Raw genomic sequence first — 20791 nt, forward strand, 5'->3', positions numbered from 1 at the left:
TTTTTTTTACGTCAATAGTGACTCATTTTAGGCTTATAGGAATAAGGGTTTGTATTTCCACTGACATATCATTGCATAATTATCTGTAATAGTATTTCCCTGCAGCCCAGTATCAGACCTGTCAACCCAGGACAGCCAGAGCTGGGCAATTAGCACTGTACCCAATCAGCCACCCTGCCACCTCCTCCTATTCCCCTCCTGAGAGACAAAGGAGCACTGGAAGGGGGGGCGATTAAGAGAAAACAAGGGATAAACGGGGAGATAAACTGTTTGGTGTCATCGCTGCTATCAATCTCAACAAGAAGGAAATGAGGTTTGGAATAGAGAAATATTATTACAAAGCAGACAGTGATGAACGAGGTAACCGATGGTGAGATAGGGAGCGAAACGGTTGGTGGGGTGGAGGTATAGAAGGGAGAATGGGTAAAAGATGTGATTTCTAACCTCAGACTTAGACGTTCACTCGCATAAATGCACTGAGAGGATACTCTTTCAGGTCGTTAGTGTTAGACTCACGTCTAACTACTCGGCCAGCAGAGGATGATTCTATAGCTGTGGCCGCTAGGCCTCCCTCTCTATGTCTGTGGTGAGAGGGTTTGTAAACTTAGATGTAGTCTCTGTGCCCTCCACCCCACAGCGTGAGGCATTAAACTCAAGGTTTAGTGAATATCCACTCTTGTGACCTGTTTTTCACAGAGCTGGAGCTGCCTTTATGTGGCTTTCAAGGGAGTTTGGAGGCTTCTCACAGCCAGACTACCCTCAGCGCTGTTTGGGTTCAGTACTATTGAGAAGAGAACACTTGTTTTATAATTGTCACTTTGACAAGGAATCATAATAACCAGTTTTAGGATTATGCCTAAACAGCTTTAAAAAAAAGTCTGTTTTTAGTTTAATTGTAATTATATTAACATACAGTACAACTAGAGTGTTGTACTATTAATAATTTTGTCAGAAAAGTAACATCATTGAAAAATTCCATTTAAAGTTTTATAAAATTATCACTTCCTAACTTTTTCTAGCCAGATTTGTATAACTGTCCATTGTGCCAGTAAATGGAATGTATTGCGCCTGTGCGTAAAAACAACCTTAAGGGAATTTGTGTGCAGCGAAGTCTTATTCTAGTGCCTCATGTTGAACATCTGGTCCATAACAGGATGGAGTTCCAGAGAATTTCTCAAGGTTTCAAAACAAAAATAAATCCACAAGAAAAATCCACAAGATGCACTTGAGTTGTGTCTAAATCCCTTCATTTCCATAACAGATTGAGACCAGGGAAACTTAAAACTGGCACTACTAAAAAGGCATACCTCCAGTTTTATTTTATTTTATTTTATTTTTGTTTTATTAATGTGCTTATTTATGTTCACATACTTAATGTGAATGAGAGTGACATACTTAAGATTCAGTGAGAGTGGTCTGAGGCATTCTCAGAACCGAGCAGACTATGATTATGGTTCACCTGCCCCGCAACCCCAAATACATAAATAAATAAATAAGATGTTTAAAAAATCATCAGATATTTTGAAACCTTATATTGACTTTTTGATAATCAGTGTACAGTAATACAGAAGCAATGTATCCTTCAAAAGCATTAAACATGCAAATGTTGAACAAACCTTTGCCTTGGAGGCAGTTAACGCCACACGAATCAGGGTGGAGGATGGGTAACATTTGAAAATTTGATTTCCTTTCTCATTTGAATCTGCGTGTGTTTTCTTTTTCGTGAAGACCAGATAGATTAATTAAAAACATATGCCTACCCACAAATACATTTTGCATTTGTTTCTTTTTCATATATTAAAAGAAAGCTATGATTAAAAAAAGCACATGCACCATGCACTGTTTGGTCTGGTCTGTTTGTGACTAAAAAACATATATTTGGACTAGCCGGAGATAGTGCACAAGGAAGACATCCCAATATTAAAAACCCAAGCCTGCTTGCAAAATGCCATTTTTCAATTAATGCATTACATTCACATATTTTTCAGTGAATTCAGTTATTTTTTTAACTCCTTACAATTCCTGACAAAGTAAACTCATCAGCATGCAGTGACAGCACTGAAATGATGTGCATTTTCCTGTCTGAAGCAGGATTTGAGTATCCATACCAGGATATGGATATGGATACTCAAATCCATATCCTGGTATCCACTAATAATTGTACAAATTCCCCTAAAATTCTTATGCACATTCCAAATTCTTGGACATGGTTATCACACACCTGCTCTAGATGGAGGTGGTGGGGGTGTAGAGTAAGGCGCTGATGGACAGACTGCTGGGAAAACAAGGAGACATTGTTGCCTATCCACTGAAGGTCACGGGCATAACTGTGTGCCAAGTCTGGCACCGACTCACACAACAAGGCAACAAGGCATATGCAATGTATAGGGGACTAAATCAACAACATAGTGAATGAGCCTCTGACTATTAATTTGGATCTGCAATTACAGTCATTACACAGTGAGAGCAAATATACTTTTTCATTCCATCACTGAAAATGAGCCCAGTTCTTCAGTTATGGCACTACTGCCTCCAAGTTTCCCACTCATTTTTCCAGATAAACGTCACACAATGGACTTTCATCACAGTCCCCCCCCCCTCCCTCTCTTTCTCTCTCCCTCACTCTCCTCCAGATGTCAGGTACAGTGGGAGAGTCTGTGCTGCTGGATGCCGTCTGACACTTTTCATAACAATGATAACAAGCTGCAGACTCGTCCTTAAGCTGTCCATCCCTGGAGCTTCCTTTGCAGGCACACCCAGTGGCCACAGCACACACAAAGCAGCCAAAGTTAAAATGTAGAATGGCCACAAAAATGTACAGTGGAGTGAGCCATTAAAGAAAAAAAATCTCTGAACTTTTACATTGCAATATATTGTAGTGTGTCCAGATGCTGTACTACAAGGTACTGAATAGCAGTGGCAAGGGCTGTTGGTTCAGTTAAGATTGTAAATTTAAAAACAAGGGAAATAGACTTTGCCTTTGTGAAACGATTAGATCAATAAGCAAAAATAAGCTATAAAAACTGCTACTGCATACATTCAGTCAGTTTTCATATCTTATATTGGTTGTGGCTCAATTCCAAAAATGTGAAATTGTAAGCACACTGACCCTCTGGGTATCTTGAATATAAGTAAAGCCACATAGGTTTGACACACAAATCCAGCATTGTCTATAATGATAGATGTTTCGGATTGAATGTGGATTTTCAATTTAAAGGCCCATGTATTTTTACACAAATTTCTGTTATAGAAATTTGCAAAGTTTTTTTTTCCAAACATTAGTACAACATGTAGCCTGTATTTGCTACTCTCATTTCTCAACTTCATAAGTCTTCCTCATCTCTAAACTAAGTCGTTAAAGTTTCATTAATATTATTTAACCAGATTTGTTCAGTGTGAGGATTGATTTATGTGCAGGTCATTTGTACAGTCTAAATCATCTCCTTTCTTGACACCTACATTAATTTTTCAGAATTAAAATCACACGTGCTCTTGCAGTGATTAACATTTTACTACATCTTTTGTTGGCACATTGATAGATGCTGTTAAGTCTAACAAAAGACTTCCAGTAGATGTAAAATATGAAAGACGTGTTCCTCATCTGTTTTAAACAGAAGTTCAACTTCACTGTTCTCTCTCTCACTCTCTCCTTGTGTGTGTGTGTGTGTGTGTCAGTAACACAATAATATCACATCAGCAAATGTTACAAGATTAGTATGTCACTATACTTATATAACAATTACCTCTCAATTTGAAGTCCCAAAACCTGTTTAGCTTGGAAACAGGAGACTGGCTAACATCAGTTCAGTTTGATTGAGTAGGCAAAACTAAAATGTTTAAAACAGTCTCCATAAGTAAACTTACTCTGACCAAATTGAGAATTATAATTACATTTCAACGTACAATTAACTTTATTCTTTCCATTATTATGCAACTGTATTTCTTTGCAGATTATGTAAATTATTTTCAGCACGAGATAAAGCTTGTTTTAGTCACAGGGAATTTCCCAACCTAAATTTGTAGGCTGTGTTATCCTTGAACTGACAGTGTGTGTATGTCTGTGTGTGAGCATGTGTGTTTGTGAGTGTGTGTTTTTACTTTTCATAGTCGTGCTTGCAGTACAGCAGGCGGTCCCGGCTGTAACAAGTCCCAGTGAGCGCGCTTAAACACACGGCGCACTTGACACAGGTCTCGTGCCAGGAACGCTCATTCACGCGCAGCAGGAAGCGGTCGGCGATGGGAGACTCGCAGCCCGCACACACCTCTCCTCCTCTGTACTCTGGACCTGAAGGGAACATATCAAAGCATGAACAGAGAGATTGAGAGAAGGTAAAAGCCAAGATACTGGCCAAGTTTCCACAGTGTAACTCCAGCCGTATAAAGTGGCATGCTTCTAAATTTCCCTGCATCATGGTCATCGATAATGCAATAAAACACGTTTTATTCAATCGACCAACGAATGTGTATACTGTGTGTATATGCAATCGTTTGTATATGCAATCTGGCATAGAAAAACCGATGTTCTCTTTCGCATGGATGGAAAATGACAGGCGCATACTTCGCACAAAAGTTTATGGCAACCTCGGTGTTGGATATTAATTTTTTCAATCAAAAATCTGGATATTTAACATCTGGATATTTGTTTATTTCATTCCTATTTCGACTTTATGTGAACGATCATCTTGAATTATTTACATTTAAAAACAGTCGATCTTGCTTTTATTATATTATTATTTTAATTCTTACGTTAGGGTAACATAAGTCATATGTTACAACATATGATAACCTTGGCTTTGTTGCATTTTGTTCCTCATAGGGTAAGCCCAGTATTACGATAATAGTCTAATGTTGTGTTGGTTGTTAAAAAACTGAATCAATATTATATTTTATTTATTTATTTATTTTTAAATAATATTTTTTTCTATTATAATCTTAGGCCTGAATGTCTATAGGATCCTAAAAACGCGGACAAAATGGACAGGATCAAATGCTTTGATATTCTTATTTGTGGTCTTCATGATTTTCATAGATGATAAATTAATCCAAAAAGCTCATCCTGTGATTATTATACTCACTGTATAGTGTATCGGTTGTCGGACTTACCGAAAGGCGTGGAGGATGGAGGCTGCTGCAGACAGGACTGCTGGCTCTCCTCTGTTTTCATCCCTTCTCTCCTCCCCTCAGTGTGATCGCTAGAGACAAAAATGAACCATTTCTATCTAAAATATCAGTGGAACCATGCTATAGTAAATCAACCTAAAAATAAGGGGATTAGTAAGAGAGACGTTTTTATTTTTTATTTCATTATTTTATAATAGGACTGTCTATGCCACCATTATTTAAAATCAGACTGAATCAAAAATACACACTTACAGACTGGATTGCTCAAGCTTATTAATTGCAGGAGAAAAAAACACGATAAAAAAGAGAATTTGAGAATGTTTCTCTTCCAACAAAAATTCTAATTGAAAGGGATTTTTTACGAGCATCAAATTGTATTTCAAACTTTGCAATAAGCTATAACATCTGCATTATATATTCTACTTCTAATGGTGTAAGGCAATTTGTATGTATCGTGCATTTTATGGTTTCTTTTAAGAAATAATAACAAATTAACAGTTCTAATGCAAAAAATGTAAGACAAGCAAAAAATAAATATTTAGATTTATATTGGTTTAAATTTAAAATTTTTGTGTTGAAATTATTTTAAACATATATATATATGATCAGGTTAATTGTAAAATGTGCAATGTTTCCATTTTATCCTTTACAGAATTTTTTTTTAAAATTGACCCGTTAAATCAAACCGGATAACGAAAAGAGAAACTTTTCGGACGGCATTTTGTATTCTACTAATTTACCTGCTCAAACAAACAAAAATGAAAGAGGACAGAAAAAACAAGCAAAAATGGCGAAAGATTCAAATAAAAATAAATTAGTTGTGGAAACACTGACGAAAACTTTCTTTGATGTTTTTCTGCAGGCTGGAGTTTCTCAGCACTGGTGTCACTAGATTCTAGTGTTTTGTGTAAAGTATAATAATATAATGATAGTCTATATTTTAAATGAATAACACACTAGATTTGTGTTCTTATTATTGCGATAATTGTAAGGAACCCTATTGATTTCTACATTTGAGGGGCCTGTGGGGTGAACCTGTAAAATACAGGGAATATAAAATGGATTGTTGCCTTAGAAAGTGAAGTAATTAGATAACACCAAATGACTTATGTAAATACAACTAATCTGATTTGGCACTTTTCCTAATTGCGGGTTGAATACATTCATGACACACTTGTGTAAAGCACCAATAATTACACGTCGACGCTAAAAGCCGGTGCTGTGATCATCAATATCGAAGTAATAACGATTTCTGGATTTCCCGCAAGTCACCTGGAGCTACAATTAAAGAAAGCAAAACTGTTATATTTATGAGGATGAACAATGTTTTCTTTAAAGCTGAATGTTAACTGCATTCAGATTAATGCTAAGAAGCCAATCTCTGTTTAATGCAACAAACAGTCTTTCTATTTTGAGAGATTTGTTTACAAGCTGTTTGTAATAAATAGCTGGAAACTATGAAAAGTCAGACCTTCCCTCGTGCCATCAAAAGTAAAAGACAAAGTTGAGTTGTAGATGTGATTGCTGAATTCAAGTCACGTTAAAAACTACTGTAAACGAACATAATAATAATAATGATTATTATTATAATACTCTAAAAGCGGCTTGCAGTCTGTAAAGCAGCTGGTTCCCTTTAGCATCATATTTTTAGGACTATTTCACATGCTTGTGCCAATACATTAAAGATCGAAGATCATAAAACATAACAGACAGCAAGGTCATCAGGATTTAATCCTTTATCCCGTGTATTTGTCAAAAGACCCCTAATAATGTTGGATCTAAGCACGCGCTGCTGCTGGAACACGAAATGCACATCAATTCAAGCAACACGGTTATTTGGAAATCACGAGGCTGCCTTCAGTGACAACCTGTTCTTGAGTTGCGGAGACCTACCTTGAGGTGAAACACACTCCTCCTGAAATCTCGGTTGGCAACATTAAAACCTGGGGAAACTTTAGACTAGTAAATGAACAGACGCGATCGCAGATTATCCACCTGTACCTCACAAAGCGCCGAGCATGTTGCCTACGGTAAAAATCCAAATACCATGATGACCCGAAGTACTGCCTATTGTCTCTCCTGTTTTCTCCGGCAGCCGTGTGTGCGCTCTGACTTGTTTTGTGCGTAAAAAGGCGCAGAGGGAGGAGATGGACAGAAAAGGAGGGAGGGAGAAGGTGCGGAAAATGATGAGGGAAGATGAGTGATAATACAGCCTATTGATAACTCAGATGGGGAGGATCTTTTGCATTTGTGCTCACGGTTACACGGAAACTTAAAAGGGCACAGCTAAGGTGAAACAACTTGTGATGACATATCAGCCCCTTTCACACAGGAAAACATATTTAAGTTTTTGTTGTATTATACACCAAAACTGTCTGAGTTTGATGCAAAAATATCAAAAGAACAAAGCCGAATGAAGATGATATCACTTTACTCCTTCTAGACATCAGGAAATGTTGCTTCACTCCATTTACTTACACCAGGCTGTAAAATCAAACAGGTGCAGGCACTAAAATGCTGACATGGAAGTAAAAAAAAAGTGTCATGTCCAAACGCAGAGCACTGAAATTAAAGATAAAAGGTTTATTGCCTTTTCACTATTGTGTCTGACATGCTTTTCCCGCATACTGAGAGAGGACCGCCCCCTTGTGTTAAAACAAGAAAGGTGCATTAAATGATCAGTGTTAGGGTCAAGGACACCAGTAAAGGCATATATTTGTTTACAGACTATAACATTTTTCATTTATAGGCAATAATATATTGGGAAAGCACAACAAATGTAAAACAGCATTATATTGATGACACTGCATTTTACAAATATTCATTACAGTTTGTTCGGGTCAAAACCGTTATACTCAGGTGCTAGTTTGTATCTTTTCACCTCGCCTACTAATTAAGTCAAAACACAAGAGCTAATTAAAAAAATAATATATAAACTTCTCATGTGTGGTCTGTTTAGTGAACTGCTGGATTATCAACAGACCAAAATCTAAAGAAGATTAAGTGTTAATCCAAGCAGGCACCAGGATTGAACTTTTCCATGTGTTTCATATGTTAGTTCAGTAGGTTTGATGACTAAAGACTTTGTGTTCCTGTGGTGACATTTGCACCTAAAATGTGGATGTATTCTATTCATAATAAAGGCATAATAATGGTAATATTGACAGAAGCATTTGTTGTTACATACAATAATGGTCATATTAATGATGTCCTTTGCTGTATGTGAAATCATTCCAGTGAACCATCTGCAGATTTGTATCTTCCCTCAGACAAAGAGCTGCTCATCCTTCCCTGAGTGGCTGCGTCTCAGCCTTAGACCAGACAGGATCTTCTGGGCTGGTGAGGTAACATTTTTCTCAACGGGAATTGTCTTTGGTGACGAACACAGATGGTGATAATGTCCAGTACTCTGCTTGTTATTGCTCTGATTTATGTTGCGATTTGCTCGACATCCTCCTGCCACCTCTTCAGCAGCCTGCGTTGCACTGGATGCTGTAGAAGGTGAAAGTGGTGCATACGTAGAGTCCAAGCCCAGCATGTACTGCACAACCTCACGGGGGCTTAGTGGGGCATCCATTTTATTCTCTGTGTCAGTAGTCACATGCTGGGGCTCAAGAATGCCCTCATAATGGATATCTATGTCTCGAGAAAGTCTTTGTGCCCCTGGCTCTGGAGAAGAGCTGCGACTGCTGTCTGCACTTCCTGTGTGGCCCCTCGGTTGAGGTGCAGCCTGTCTGGCTGCACATGCTGGGTTCGAGACTCGCGTTCCTGTATTATGATGTCGGTGATACTTCACAGGCTGTCTGGTGAAACGGTAGTATGGCTGGACTCCTAAATCAGAGGTAGCTTCTCCTACCATCTCACCCTGAGGATCACTTGATACATCTCTCATAGCCAGGACTGGAGCAGTAGAAGGATAAGCATGTGATTCACAAAGTTAAGCATTTCCAACACCAGTTATTGATTATTTTGCTTAAAAAAAACAAAATCATTCTATATGATATATAGTGCAACTTGACTTGAAATCGAGGACTTTTGAAGCTGCTGTTTTAGCAACAGAGAAGAGAGCCTCTCAGAAACACAGCGAAAGTACAGAAAGCAAAGAATGGTTTGAGCCTCAGACTTTCCAAATCCCCAAACTCCAAAATCTAACTTTGTGTTGTCCAAATTCATACAAAAACTCAAATGTCAAACTGCAAATTCCAAAAGAAATGATCATAATATAATTAAAATCACACGAATTAATTCATTAATTCCACAAAGACTATCCCCCACCAATAAAGTACACTTTCTTCTTCTTCTTCTTTCCCAGAAAAAAAGTACTCAACCGAATTCAGCCACTTTTACTGAATAGCAACATATAAGGAAGTCCTACTTCTAAAGATAACTGGATGATGTACGCAAAGTAATTAAAAAAACAGACATTTTAAGTATTCTACACCTACAGAATCTCACGCTTAGAAACACAAGCTACTTTGTAACTGTAAATTAGAACCAACCCCCTGTGTGCAAGACATTAAGCAAAACACTTGGGAGCTGTTTGGTAATACCTACAAGAGGATTGTTTAAGACATGTCCTCAAGTAGCAAAACTACAAGCTGACACAAGAGAGAACTCATTGTACTTGGCAACTGAAAACGTCAACATCTTTAGGTTTCACAGGACATAGACACAGTGGATAAATTTATTTGCTGACCTGCTCTAGTCAGGAGTAACTTCTCTATCACTATGCCCCGCCTACCTGCTCTCTCACTGGCTTCAGCGCTGAGCTGGTCCACTGCCTCATTGGATGAAGACTTGTCAGATATATAACCCTCGCTTGACTCTCTCTTGATTCGATTCTGCTGGAATGACACAAGTTGAGTGGTGGATTACAGACCACATCTAAACCTGCAGCACTGCATTATTATAGGATTCCTACCGGGGGAATGACTACTTGGGATAAGTCTTTTTTATTTTTATTTTTTTTATTAGGTACAAATATAAAAAGGTTTTACTCTCCTAAAGAAAGGTGATATCCTTTTTGTGTTTTAATTCTTTTGATGCAACCCAGCTAAAACCCCACAATTAGGTGAACTTTAAAAATCCTTTTTACAGGAAAGAGCTGTGTAAAGCAGAAAGTAAAAGCTAGAAAGACGGTCATGCAGGCCAGAGTGCAGAGGGCAGGAGAAATGCAGCAGTGTGCGTGAGGATCTTGTTAATCCTGATGGAAAAAACGTGAGGTTAAGGTGGCAAGTGTTAAGGCTCTTAAAAAACTGGTAAGTGTGTTTACTCTCACATGGTGTGAATGCTAAGCAACTGCTGCTTAAAAGGGAGCAGTTAAAAATTAGCCATAGATGTTTAAAGCGCACTGAAATACTTACTTCTACTGAGCGTGGCCGCTCTCTGGACGTGGTTTCATTTTCTGAGTCGAGATAAGCTACCCCATCCAAGGGGCAGGAACCTCTGGGAGGGGTGTCAGGAAGAGGTGCGGTAGGGGGTGGAGGAGGGGGTGTATCGGATCCCTGCTCCAGGCCGAAGATTTTGTCGTGGTGTGTGATGAGGAACTCAACAAGTACAGCCTGGTAGGTGGTCTCCAAGAGGGCAATCATTGACATGTCTGTCGACACTAGAGGGCGCAATAACGTTGGCCCAAAAACAATGCCTAAATTGCTGGGAGACATCTTGTTCTCGTAGTTTTCTGAAACTCTGTAAATAAACACATGAGACAAATTCAAGGACAGCTTAAGTTAAATTTGACTTAGAAGTCAAAGTCAGTGGTCCAGTATAGAAATAAGTAAATGTCATCTATCAGGTTTAGGCCAAGTTAAACTAGAGAGGTCTGTGGTGCCAGAGCATGCTCACCTTTGAAGATGAGATACAAGATGCTGCAAGGTGCTGTAGCAATATGGAGGAAGTCTGTGTAGTAGCTTTTGCAGGTTGTCAGTGATATCCATTATCTCATTAGTCTCTGGTGACGTCTCCCCATCATTCAGGTGCTGAATTGCTTTCCCCACCGCAACGAAATCATTGTACAGGTCAAAAGTTAGTAAGGGCTCAGGCAGCTGCAAGAGATAATATTGAAAATATTCAGTGCGATATCAGACAAAAAATTACATCTCTTGAATTGTGCAGAAATGAGGTTTGTATTTTAATATCTCCTTTACCTCCTTAAAGAAGTGCTTAAGGATAGAGGTGATGTCATGTGGTGAGAGGTCCGAGAGGTCCACTTGCTCTTTTTGTGTTTCAAAGGCATGGCAGAGCTTCTGAATGCGAGGCTTGGACCCACTCACGCGATACACACCCTAACAGAAATGATTATTAGATCACTATTCATACTTGACAACCAATGTATTTGTACCAGTGTGAGGATAAATAATACCTGGACAGAGAGAGCACGGCTCTCAATCTCAGATGTGCAGAGAATCACTACAAAGGGCACCTCATCTGGTCTGTCACGTGGCAGCAGAGAGAGGTCCACTCCAAACACCGATCCCTTCTTATGCTCACATTCTAGCTGACACACCTCCATACACTTCCTGTGCAAAGCTAGGCCACACTGAATGTGAGATAGAAAAGAGCTAATCTCATTAATAATCTCATGAAAGACAGTTTTCTGCCCATGTTACAATATATTCATCAAATGTGTAATCATACCTCTTCACATTCAACTCCACTGACAACAATATAGTTGTCACACTGCTTGCATTTGGCCATTTTGCTTTTCATTTTCTTGAGTCGATGTGATAGTGCAGCTCGCGAAACCTGTGGCACTTTGGCTGGCTGACTATCATTGTACTCTGGAGGAAGGTGGAGAAGATAGATTTATTTGCCAGCCAGGGATCAAATAAAAAATATACTCTATTAACATATTCTGTTCATGAAAAGAAAAGGAGGTAAGAACCTGATTCATCCCGGTCATCTAGGTCGTCTGATGACACTGTCAACGTGGATGCGGTTTTACCCTGCCTCCTAGCTTCAGTTATATATTCCAAATAAAGCAAAAACACAGTTAATTTTTTTTTAAAAAAGTTCCACAAGTTTCGAGATGCATGTACTGTAAATTAAAAGTTAGATACAAAAATGTAAGCCTGTGCCTACCAGGGCTAGACAGGGACTCTGAACTGCCTCCGATGCTCTCACTGTCACTGTATCCAGTTTTCCCTTAGGTGAACCAACACACAAATATTATTAAAGAGAAAGATTTTTTTTTTATATAAAAAAGTATAATTAGGTGGAGCCCTTACTGCAATCACTGGATCGTCGCAAAGGACTATCATCTGCCATGAACGAGTCTGGCAGAGTGTTCAGAGCGCTGGTTTTTCTTTTGTTGCTTTAAAGAAAAGAAGTTATTGAAACAATTATTTTAATAAGTAAATAGGTGGAATATATCAAACATGTTTTCTATCCTATTTTATGACAAGGATATACACTCAAATACATCTGTCCCTACTGACACATGTTTATATGTTCACATTTATATTTAAAAACATGCTACATAAAAGAAGCAGCAATAAGTCCTTTTAACGCACCCTTTACCGTGAGGAACATACTCCTGGAAGGTAAATTTTTGGAGAATCTGCTCAGGGCGACGCTTACTGAGAACATACTGCAGATAGGGCTCACCAGACTCCTGGGCTCTGCATGTTACCTCCAGGTTGTGATAGCCAAGTGGAACAGGCTCTGCCTGCTGACGCTGGAAGTAGAACAGGTTCACTGTGACCTAATACAGAGAGAAGACATCATGTGGAGTCAAGGAAAAAAACTTTAATCAAAAAAAGTGATATAAAATATAAGAGTAGTGTTTTGCTCACAATTTACTTTTCAAACCCGCAAAAAGTAAAAGAAAAAAAGAAAAAATATGCAAAGGAATCTTGTAATTTTATAAAACATGGTAGTTTTTTATTAAAATTCTTTATACTGTATGATGCAAAACATAAATCACTGCTTAGGTAGATTATTATTTTCACGTACATTTTTGTATTAATCAAGCTGATTAACTACTAATAGTTAGACATGTTAACTTCTCTTCAGTCATTAGACTGTTCTTAGGTAATGATCCTGTAAATATATATCTAGCTATCCAAGACAACTTATAATATCAACTATATAGTAACACATATTCTATATTTATACCAAAATGAAGTACTGACCTCTTTGAGCACAGTGTCTCCTTGAAAGATGAGCTTACGAATGTGTGAAATGATTCTTTCTTTCACCTTCACTAACTCATCTTGGTGGATCTTTGCATCAGTCACACACTGTTTATATGTCAACTCTGCCTCTAACACCTGTGAGGACAGAAAGAAAATCTAAGTGGATATGCAATCTGTGTTTTCCTCTTTTTGCATCGTCTCATAAGCCATTATTAAGGATACCAAAAAATATTTACTTTTTGTTTGCTGAAACCTTAGGCCCTTATTTCTACAGATTATACAGTATTTAGTCTATTAACATGACACTCACCTTAGTCTGAGCTTCATCCTTAGACTTCCTCCTCTTATCTAGTGTTTTGCTTCCTACTGTGTCATCTGCAGCCTTAGCAGAGACAGCTTTCGCCTTTTCTAGCTCATCACAGCGCTGGAAGTACTGTTGCTTGGCCTTTTTATAAGCTGTCACTGCTTCATTCTGAAAACGAGGAAGGGAGATACACAGAGTGGAGAACACTGTTTATTACTGGCACAAATTTTAGCACAACATACGAGAACGGAAACATGTTGGTTACATCCATAACAGACAAAACAACATATACATGACATGCAAACAAGTATACTGTCCACTGTTTATACAATTTATACACAGATACTAATTTTAGATGAACTGAGACAAAAATATGTAATGATTCTGGCAACAATTTCACTATTTTCATGTACAGTCTAATATGACTTTAATAGATACCAACAAGTTCACTAACGGTGCAAATAACTCTGCTTAACGTCAACCAATACCAGGAGTGATTATTTACTTACCATCCTCCTTTGTTCTCTTGCCCACTGCTCTTTAAATTCTCTGCGCCACTTATCAATCTCATTTCTCTTTGCACTCAAGGCCTTTGAGACAGAGAATCGATATTTAACACATATACATCTAAACATTAGAGATGGTTTTAGATGATGTGTTTGTAGGCTTCTATACCTGGTAACAGCGACTTTGCAGCAGATCAGAAGTCCTTCTAGCGTTCAGACAATTTTTGATGTCTTGTTCTAGAGCCAGTGTGTAGATGTACTGTAATGGCATCATTTCCTGCATAGACAAGAGCAAAGAAAGAGAAACGCCACAGTCTAAGAAAGAGAAATGCCACAGTCTCTGTTCTAGGCACCATTATAAGTAACCCATTGTGATGTACTTTAGCAATCATTGGTACAGTTTTTGTCAAGTATCCAGTAAACCATACCTGTTGGAGTACATTGGTTTTTGCTCCTTCAGTCGTCTTCATTATACTTTTTGCAAATTCCTGCTCTGCAAAGAAAAAAACAAACTTTTTTTTTTCTTTTTTATGTAAAAATAAAAAACACAGGCATGGTACATGAAGATAAAAAAAACACAAGTAGAATCCACTGAAATTCTTGCACTATACTGAACATTTTTGGACATTACCTATCTTCTGTGTCTCTTCACAAGTCTGACATTTGATGAATAGCCTATGCAGCACCCACAGAATAACTAGAACCTGTAGTGTGGTCAACTCTAACCTGTGTCTATTTTGAAGTTAAAAGAGGAATTAATTTGGTTAAAAATACCTGTGGTTTGCATTTTGCATCAGTTCAAGAACTGCAACAGGAAATGAACCAAGCTGATGTCAGTATGATCTCACTCACACTGTGCAAGTACTGATACAAACACTAAGTCAACAGCAGTTTGTGATCTGAATGCTCTCTTTGAGCAATGGGCTCTATACTGTTAGCAAACTCAATGTGTTGCTTTACTGTGTAATCACTAGTTTGGGGCTGAGCTTCACCCAGCATTACTCATGTGTTATCATTGCCTAACTGATCTCCTTACACACTTGAGGTTGGTAACTGTTGCTGTGTTTTGAATGATAACTCTAGTATCAGGTAGTGATGTCAAAGTATATTGACATCACTACCTGAACTCATAGGATCTGAAAAGGCTCACAGAAGAGGAATCGCTGTGTACTCCAAAGCCCTCCTCTTTTCAGCTAATCTGCTCTTTAATCCTTTCTGTTTGTGTGTAGCGTGCAGTTCTCTGGAATGACTGCATAAACTCACATCCTCTTTAACAGAAATAATCCAGGCAGGAGATGAAAATTACTTGATGGTACTCCAGCTAATACTAAAAATGCATGTATTATGATTTTTCTTTCTTAATGGGTAATACAAAGCAGCAATCCAATCTTCAGTGTGCACCTCTTCTCCTTACAGGGTGACTACTGCAGCACTATTTCAAATGTTATTATATCAAAGCAAACAAAAAACAACAACAACAACAACAACCATTTGCTCTAACTCTAGATGAAAATACTAGGACACATTCACTTATACCTAACCTACTTGCATGAAATGATCATTTACTAACACTTTAAACCAATTAATGTTGGTACTACTCTAAGACTACTGACTTCATAGTGGATCAGAATTATTTTCATTTATATTGTACACATTATGGCTTTGCATTCTGTAAGAAATCCACCTATTCTTGTTTCTGTGTGCGGTTTCTATTCAAATATGCCATCTACGATAAGACACAAAATTTGCATGTTACACTACTATTTCCTTTACTCAGCTGTGTATTTACCCAAGCTGATTCTCTTCTCCATCCAGGCAAGAAGGTCTTTGGCATATCGGCACCACAACTTGGCGTACTGCAGCGCCGTCTCCACTCCATCCTCACAGCGACATAGGGCCAGGTCTGCTTCTTGGACTGTGAGAGAGTACATCATCATAATGGTAGGCTCGAGGTGTACCCAGGAATTACACTGTAATAGCACCTAATATCCCCTTTTCTCAAGAAAACGTTTAGTCTGTCCTTAAGTGATATTAATGGTCCCAGACTATATCTGACAACATAAAGAAATTTAAAAATCAAATACCAGTTTAAAAAAAAGATATACACAAACCCAAAACAGGAAATAATGGCTGGATATGACAAGTCATAGCTGCTCCTCAGAGTAAAGGTCCTGCAGTTTCCAGAAGGTGAGAGCAAACTCTAGCATGTATACTAAAATATACATTAGTTTGTCGGTAAAAAACAAAGAAAAACCCCTCTTAAATTAGTCCTATGTCTCACAGTTGACAGAAAAAGGATGTAACTAGAGAGAGGACAGCCCCAAAACAAACTGCTTTAGCTAAATAACTTCCCTCCTCTCTCTTCCCTTTTGCCTGGCCCCTCCCTCTCACACCTGTTCACTCGTAGTCAGCTACCGACACAAGCCATGTTGTGAGAGCACATAACAGCACACTAGCATGTTGTTATAGCGCTACTGTGGTCACCAAGGCAGGGCGTTAATACGATAACCACTCTTCTTCCTCTGTGAGTCACACTAGTGCAGGGTGGATGATGTATCTGTGACAGTCACATGGTCTAACAAAAGCTCCCTACACTACTTTCTCAATGTGTTCCACTTCCAGCACAACCTTCGCAAATAAATGCAATATTTTTTTTTCTTTTAACCAAAGCTGATGCATTTCAGCAACTTTCACTTCTTCTAGCGGTCCATTGTGCAGTGCTTTAAAACATGCAAGCATGTTATGCCAGAGAGACAGAGAGGTAGATTTTATACTGCTCTTCCCCTTCAGATAGCTGCCAAATCCAGTTAGAGTGGTAGGAAAAAAAATCAAACCAGACTTTCTTCTGCCATCATGCGCAGCCCACAAAATAGAACATGCAATTCCAGAGATATGTTAGGTTTTGTGCTATGAGTGACCTCTCTTAGCCTTTCCTCTCTAGGGAGAGCTCTGAGCACTTTCAGAAATCAATCCTTTGGAGTTCAAGCACTTGGAATAAGGATTATTCAAGTCAAGTCCAGAATGCAGAGTGACAGGGTTTAGAGGAGCGTTGAATCAGGTTTATCTCCTGGCATGTGAGAGAGCAAGCGTGCTAAGGTGGTGTGGGGGAGGTGTTCTTGAGAAGAGCTTCTATGCCCCAAGAATACATTTGACATTGCTCACCATCCAAGTTTAACACAGTGTGCCTCTGTAATATCTTATCTTACCATGTGCCTATAATTTGAGTCAAACTGAAGTTTGTGCACTTAGCCCAAAGTCCCACTGTAGACTATGAGTAAGTCTGGTGCATTTATCCATCTGACTTGTATTTATGCCATAGACCATGTAACAGGAGATTTCTGTGACTCTCTTTTTTCCACTAGTCTAATGTAAAAACTGAGAGCAGCTGTCCCCTGCTTTAATCCTCTCTCTTTAGCCTAATCTTGTTACAGAGGGATCGTTACAACTCACAGCTGATTATAAGACAATAAATAAATGTTGAAGAAGAGTATTTGTAAAGTGTCACAGGCAGTAGCTCCTGCTACATCTAATGATCCGATGGGATGAAGGATAGTATCCTGTCAGTCCCAGGAAGGTTTGTGCTAGGTTAAGCAGGTGACTGAACCACTTCAGCAACAGGTTCACAGTGTAAAGGAATGTCGCATTGAGACCAACTGTTTATAACAGCTGTCGTTATTCACTGACCCTGACCAGAAAGCATGCAGACAATAACACACTCATTTGGGCTTTTTCATCCCTTCTGTCACACAAACCATACCTGTCTGAGTTCCATCCACGTCATTGGGTTCGGCACATATCTGTGGACAAAGTGCATCTTCAAACTGGTGGAACTCTACAACTCTATCAAAGCACATCTAATCGTCTAAAAACAAACCATCATTTGAAAACTGAACCTGAGCTAAACTTTAGCATAAACAACAGCATAAATGACAGGCCTTTGATTAAGTAGGTCATTCACTACATTCAAAAGGTATTTATTTCTTACAGTCACGTCATGTTGCTCTGTGGTCTCTGCAGTTTCTACAGAGATAGGTTCGGAGATGGACTGGGAGTCAATCTCTGCTAGCAGATCATCCCCTGAGCTGAGCACAGAAAGAATGTATAAGGAGAGAAACATATTTGTCAAGGAATATGCCACCAAGCATATGCTACTGGGCCTTTTAGTACCATAAACAAGCTCCTTAAGAACCTTTCAAGGTCCAGTTTATGTATTTTTATCATCTTAACTATATTCACCACTGCACCTTTGCTTTAGAGAAATGTTATAAACAGTTTCCAGTCAGTGCTTCTAATAAAATATGAGTCACAATCAGGATAGATTAAACCAGACATGGCAATGCTAATATAGAAAGTTATTAAACCTTTAGTTAAAAGCTTGCACTAGATAAATATACCGACAGATCACACATAATTGAGTTCATGTTGATGGATTATTAAATGATAAAATATAAATTAATAATTCCATCCTCAAGAGCTTCTTATCATTTTCCATCTCTAGACCATTTGAAATACCAATTCACTAACCACAGTTTTTACTTAGCACCCGAGTGATGCAGGAGAAAAGGGTTGCACAAGGTAATACTTACGAAGAGATGAAAGATAAATCAAGGTTATCAAAATCTCGGAAGATCTCACTGTATCGCTTTGTTTCCGATTTCTGCACTCGTTTCACATCTGAAATGAGAAATGTAAAAGCTAAGATACACACAAACTTTACATTGTATTTATGTTACATAGAGTAAACGGTGATCCTGACATGTGAACCCTTCCCCCACCCCGAAAGAGCACAAACTATATAGAAATGCATATTATACCACAGTATCAAAGCTAGTTCATCAAGTATATGCCAACATTTGGTAGCTTGCAAACACACAGATACACACATAGATGAACTGAAAAAAGGATCCAGTTCAAAAAAAGAATCAAACTTAGCTTCTCATAAAATCCTATCTGACAGCATTTGCACTTAATGTGAAATAAAACTGACACATTTTGTTGCTTAAACTTTTGTGCTTTTGTGCAACACTTTGACCGTTTATAACCCTCTGACATAGCAAAAAGTTAAGAACTGATCATTCACAATAGGTGTAACAAATGTAAAAAAGAAATCACTCGCTCAGAGAGGCCTCCATTTTGGTCAACCACATCCTGCTTGCAGTTTGTGTCACGTCCCATCGTGTACATAGAGTCCTTGTTTTTCACACCACCAGTGTTTCAGCTCAAGAATAAGAGCTGACAGGAAAGTAAGATGTTTCAGCAAAATTTGAACACCGTTTTCCAATGTAGTTGCACTTAACTCTGACAGTTGTGTTTGCTGTTTACCCGCAACATTTGCAAAAGCTACTTGCATGAATTGAGGCTACACTGCAACAAGCTTCTGAATAGAAACTTTCAAGCAAAGAAACATTTCTAATTTCTAGTGTGTCAAATGACACAAAAGTCTCCAAAACATTAGTTTTAAAAGAAGTGGACAGTCTTGGCTTTTTGGAAGGAGTAGGCTAATTCTGCTGAATAAAAATACAGAAGTTAAACAAAAAGACAGAACAAGAACCTTTAAAAAAAGAGTTCAGGAAGTTCATCAACAAGGAGGATGCCGCACAGCAGCAGAAATCTTCTGACAGACTCATTAACAGAGGCACTTTATGCATGCAGCGTCTGCATGCACCCACATGAATACCCATGTCATAATGGCGCTACACTGCTTTGAGTAGATTTCCAGTAACACAAACCAAAATAATATTTGGCAATTAAAAAGTTTGGGGTTTCTTCAAATGAAGAAAAATATGTATTAATAGCAAAAAAGTTTTAACATTTTGAAAGGAAAGAAAACAGATTTAAGTTTCATTTAAGCATGGGCAAGTTGATATTTAGAGTAAAGGATACAATTTACTCAAAATGACCACATGTCATAAATCTTATTTGTGCTCACCTGTGCCTTGAGTAGAATCCTTGTTTTCCACTAAATCTTCTTCCATTTCTGCGCTATTTCCACAGTAGGCAGACCCTAACAACACCTCTCACACATTATCTCGCATCAGGGTCAAACTACAATACACAGTAAAACACTTTGTATTTGAATTGGTAGGAAATCAGGACTGTAGTTTAAACACAGCGATATAAAGCTGAGCCCCAAGCGCGCTGATATGCAAGTTCTTAAAATGATCTTCCTCTGGTAGAGTGAAGGTTGGCCAATGTTTTCGCCATCAAGGGGAAGAGGAAGTGTATCTTACAGTCACTGGAGGCCCCACCTACATTGTCTAACCATATATAGTGAAAAGGTACCACTGTGATAAATTTGTATTGTCGTAGTAAGAAAGATTGTTCCTTAAATATTGGCATGTACCACTGTAATGTAACAATTACACTTCAGAAAACATATCTTGGTTAAAAATTAGTATATACTAAACATAGTTGTTAATATATATAATAAGTTATTTAAGAAACATTATTTCACTGTCATGTAAGCTACCTTATTCAGCCATCTGCAGGTGTGATAAAAACCTCAATGAGAAAGTCGGTTGCGTGACATGCCGAGAATAATCAGCTAAAAAGTTCAATTCTACTTGTAATCAGCAGCTTGGGTACTCTGTTTTTTCCAGTGACAATGATGAATGAAATGGTGAAGGCAAAATCTGCATTCAGGTCACAGTCTACAATGTGTGAATGACTTCACAGTAAAATGTTACTGTGCCAGAGGCTACACAGTAACAGACAATTTTCCATTA

The 20791-nt window shown here is 38.3% G+C and overlaps 2 protein-coding genes across 5 annotated transcripts in view; both read right to left on the reverse strand.

Annotated features, from left to right (window-relative positions):
- Positions 1-7226, reverse strand: part of lmx1al (LIM homeobox transcription factor 1, alpha-like) — a 15571-nt gene extending 8345 nt beyond the window's left edge. For both annotated transcript variants that reach the window (XM_013913886.1, XM_005745350.1), the window contains exons 1-3: positions 7015-7226; positions 5104-5192; positions 4099-4285 (exon numbers count right to left, since the gene is read on the reverse strand). In XM_013913886.1, coding sequence (XP_013769340.1) covers positions 4099-4285; positions 5104-5192; positions 7015-7058 — 320 coding nt within the window. In that variant the 5' untranslated portion in view covers positions 7059-7226. The remainder of the gene's footprint in view (positions 1-4098; positions 4286-5103; positions 5193-7014) is intronic.
- Positions 7227-7537: 311 nt separating this feature from the next.
- Positions 7538-20263, reverse strand: gmip (GEM interacting protein). Of its 3 annotated transcripts, none has more exons than XM_005745352.1 (21): positions 19996-20263; positions 18653-18740; positions 18052-18148; positions 17824-17863; positions 15856-15981; positions 14495-14559; positions 14236-14343; positions 14070-14150; positions 13567-13728; positions 13254-13391; positions 12633-12823; positions 12348-12433; positions 12202-12264; positions 12005-12076; positions 11758-11900; positions 11483-11659; positions 11268-11405; positions 10966-11165; positions 10485-10809; positions 9863-9962; positions 7538-9021 (listed from the first exon to the last, which is right to left on the reverse strand). In XM_005745352.1, exons 1-21 carry the CDS (start codon positions 20039-20041, stop codon positions 8387-8389), a joined length of 3081 nt encoding a protein of 1026 aa, XP_005745409.1. In that variant the 5' UTR covers positions 20042-20263; the 3' UTR covers positions 7538-8386. The 3 variants fall into 3 exon arrangements, with proteins under 3 accessions (XP_005745409.1, XP_005745408.1, XP_005745410.1); XM_005745351.1 differs by having other exon boundaries at positions 9863-9965; XM_005745353.1 differs by lacking the exon at positions 9863-9962 and having other exon boundaries at positions 8934-9021.
- Between the last annotated feature and the right edge of the window lie 528 nt (positions 20264-20791).

Source organism: Pundamilia nyererei, unplaced genomic scaffold (assembly GCF_000239375.1).
Source record: "Pundamilia nyererei isolate P.nyererei 1_Seehausen unplaced genomic scaffold, PunNye1.0 scaffold00158, whole genome shotgun sequence".
NCBI lineage: Eukaryota > Metazoa > Chordata > Actinopteri > Cichliformes > Cichlidae > Pundamilia > Pundamilia nyererei.

What these genes read in the sequence shown, in the direction of transcription:
- gmip (XM_005745351.1), bottom strand. Translation starts at nt 20,041, where the DNA reads ATGGAAGAAGATTTAGTGGAAAACAAGGATTCTACTCAAGGCACAG. An exon ending in CAAGAGAACAAAGGAGGATG is followed by an intron (nt 13,729 to 14,069) that starts GTAAGTAAATAA and finishes CCTCGTTTTCAG; the next exon opens with AATGAAGCAGTGACAGCTTA. An exon ending in CTTGTATCTCATCTTCAAAG is followed by an intron (nt 10,810 to 10,965) that starts GTGAGCATGCTC and finishes GTTTATTTACAG; the next exon opens with AGTTTCAGAAAACTACGAGA.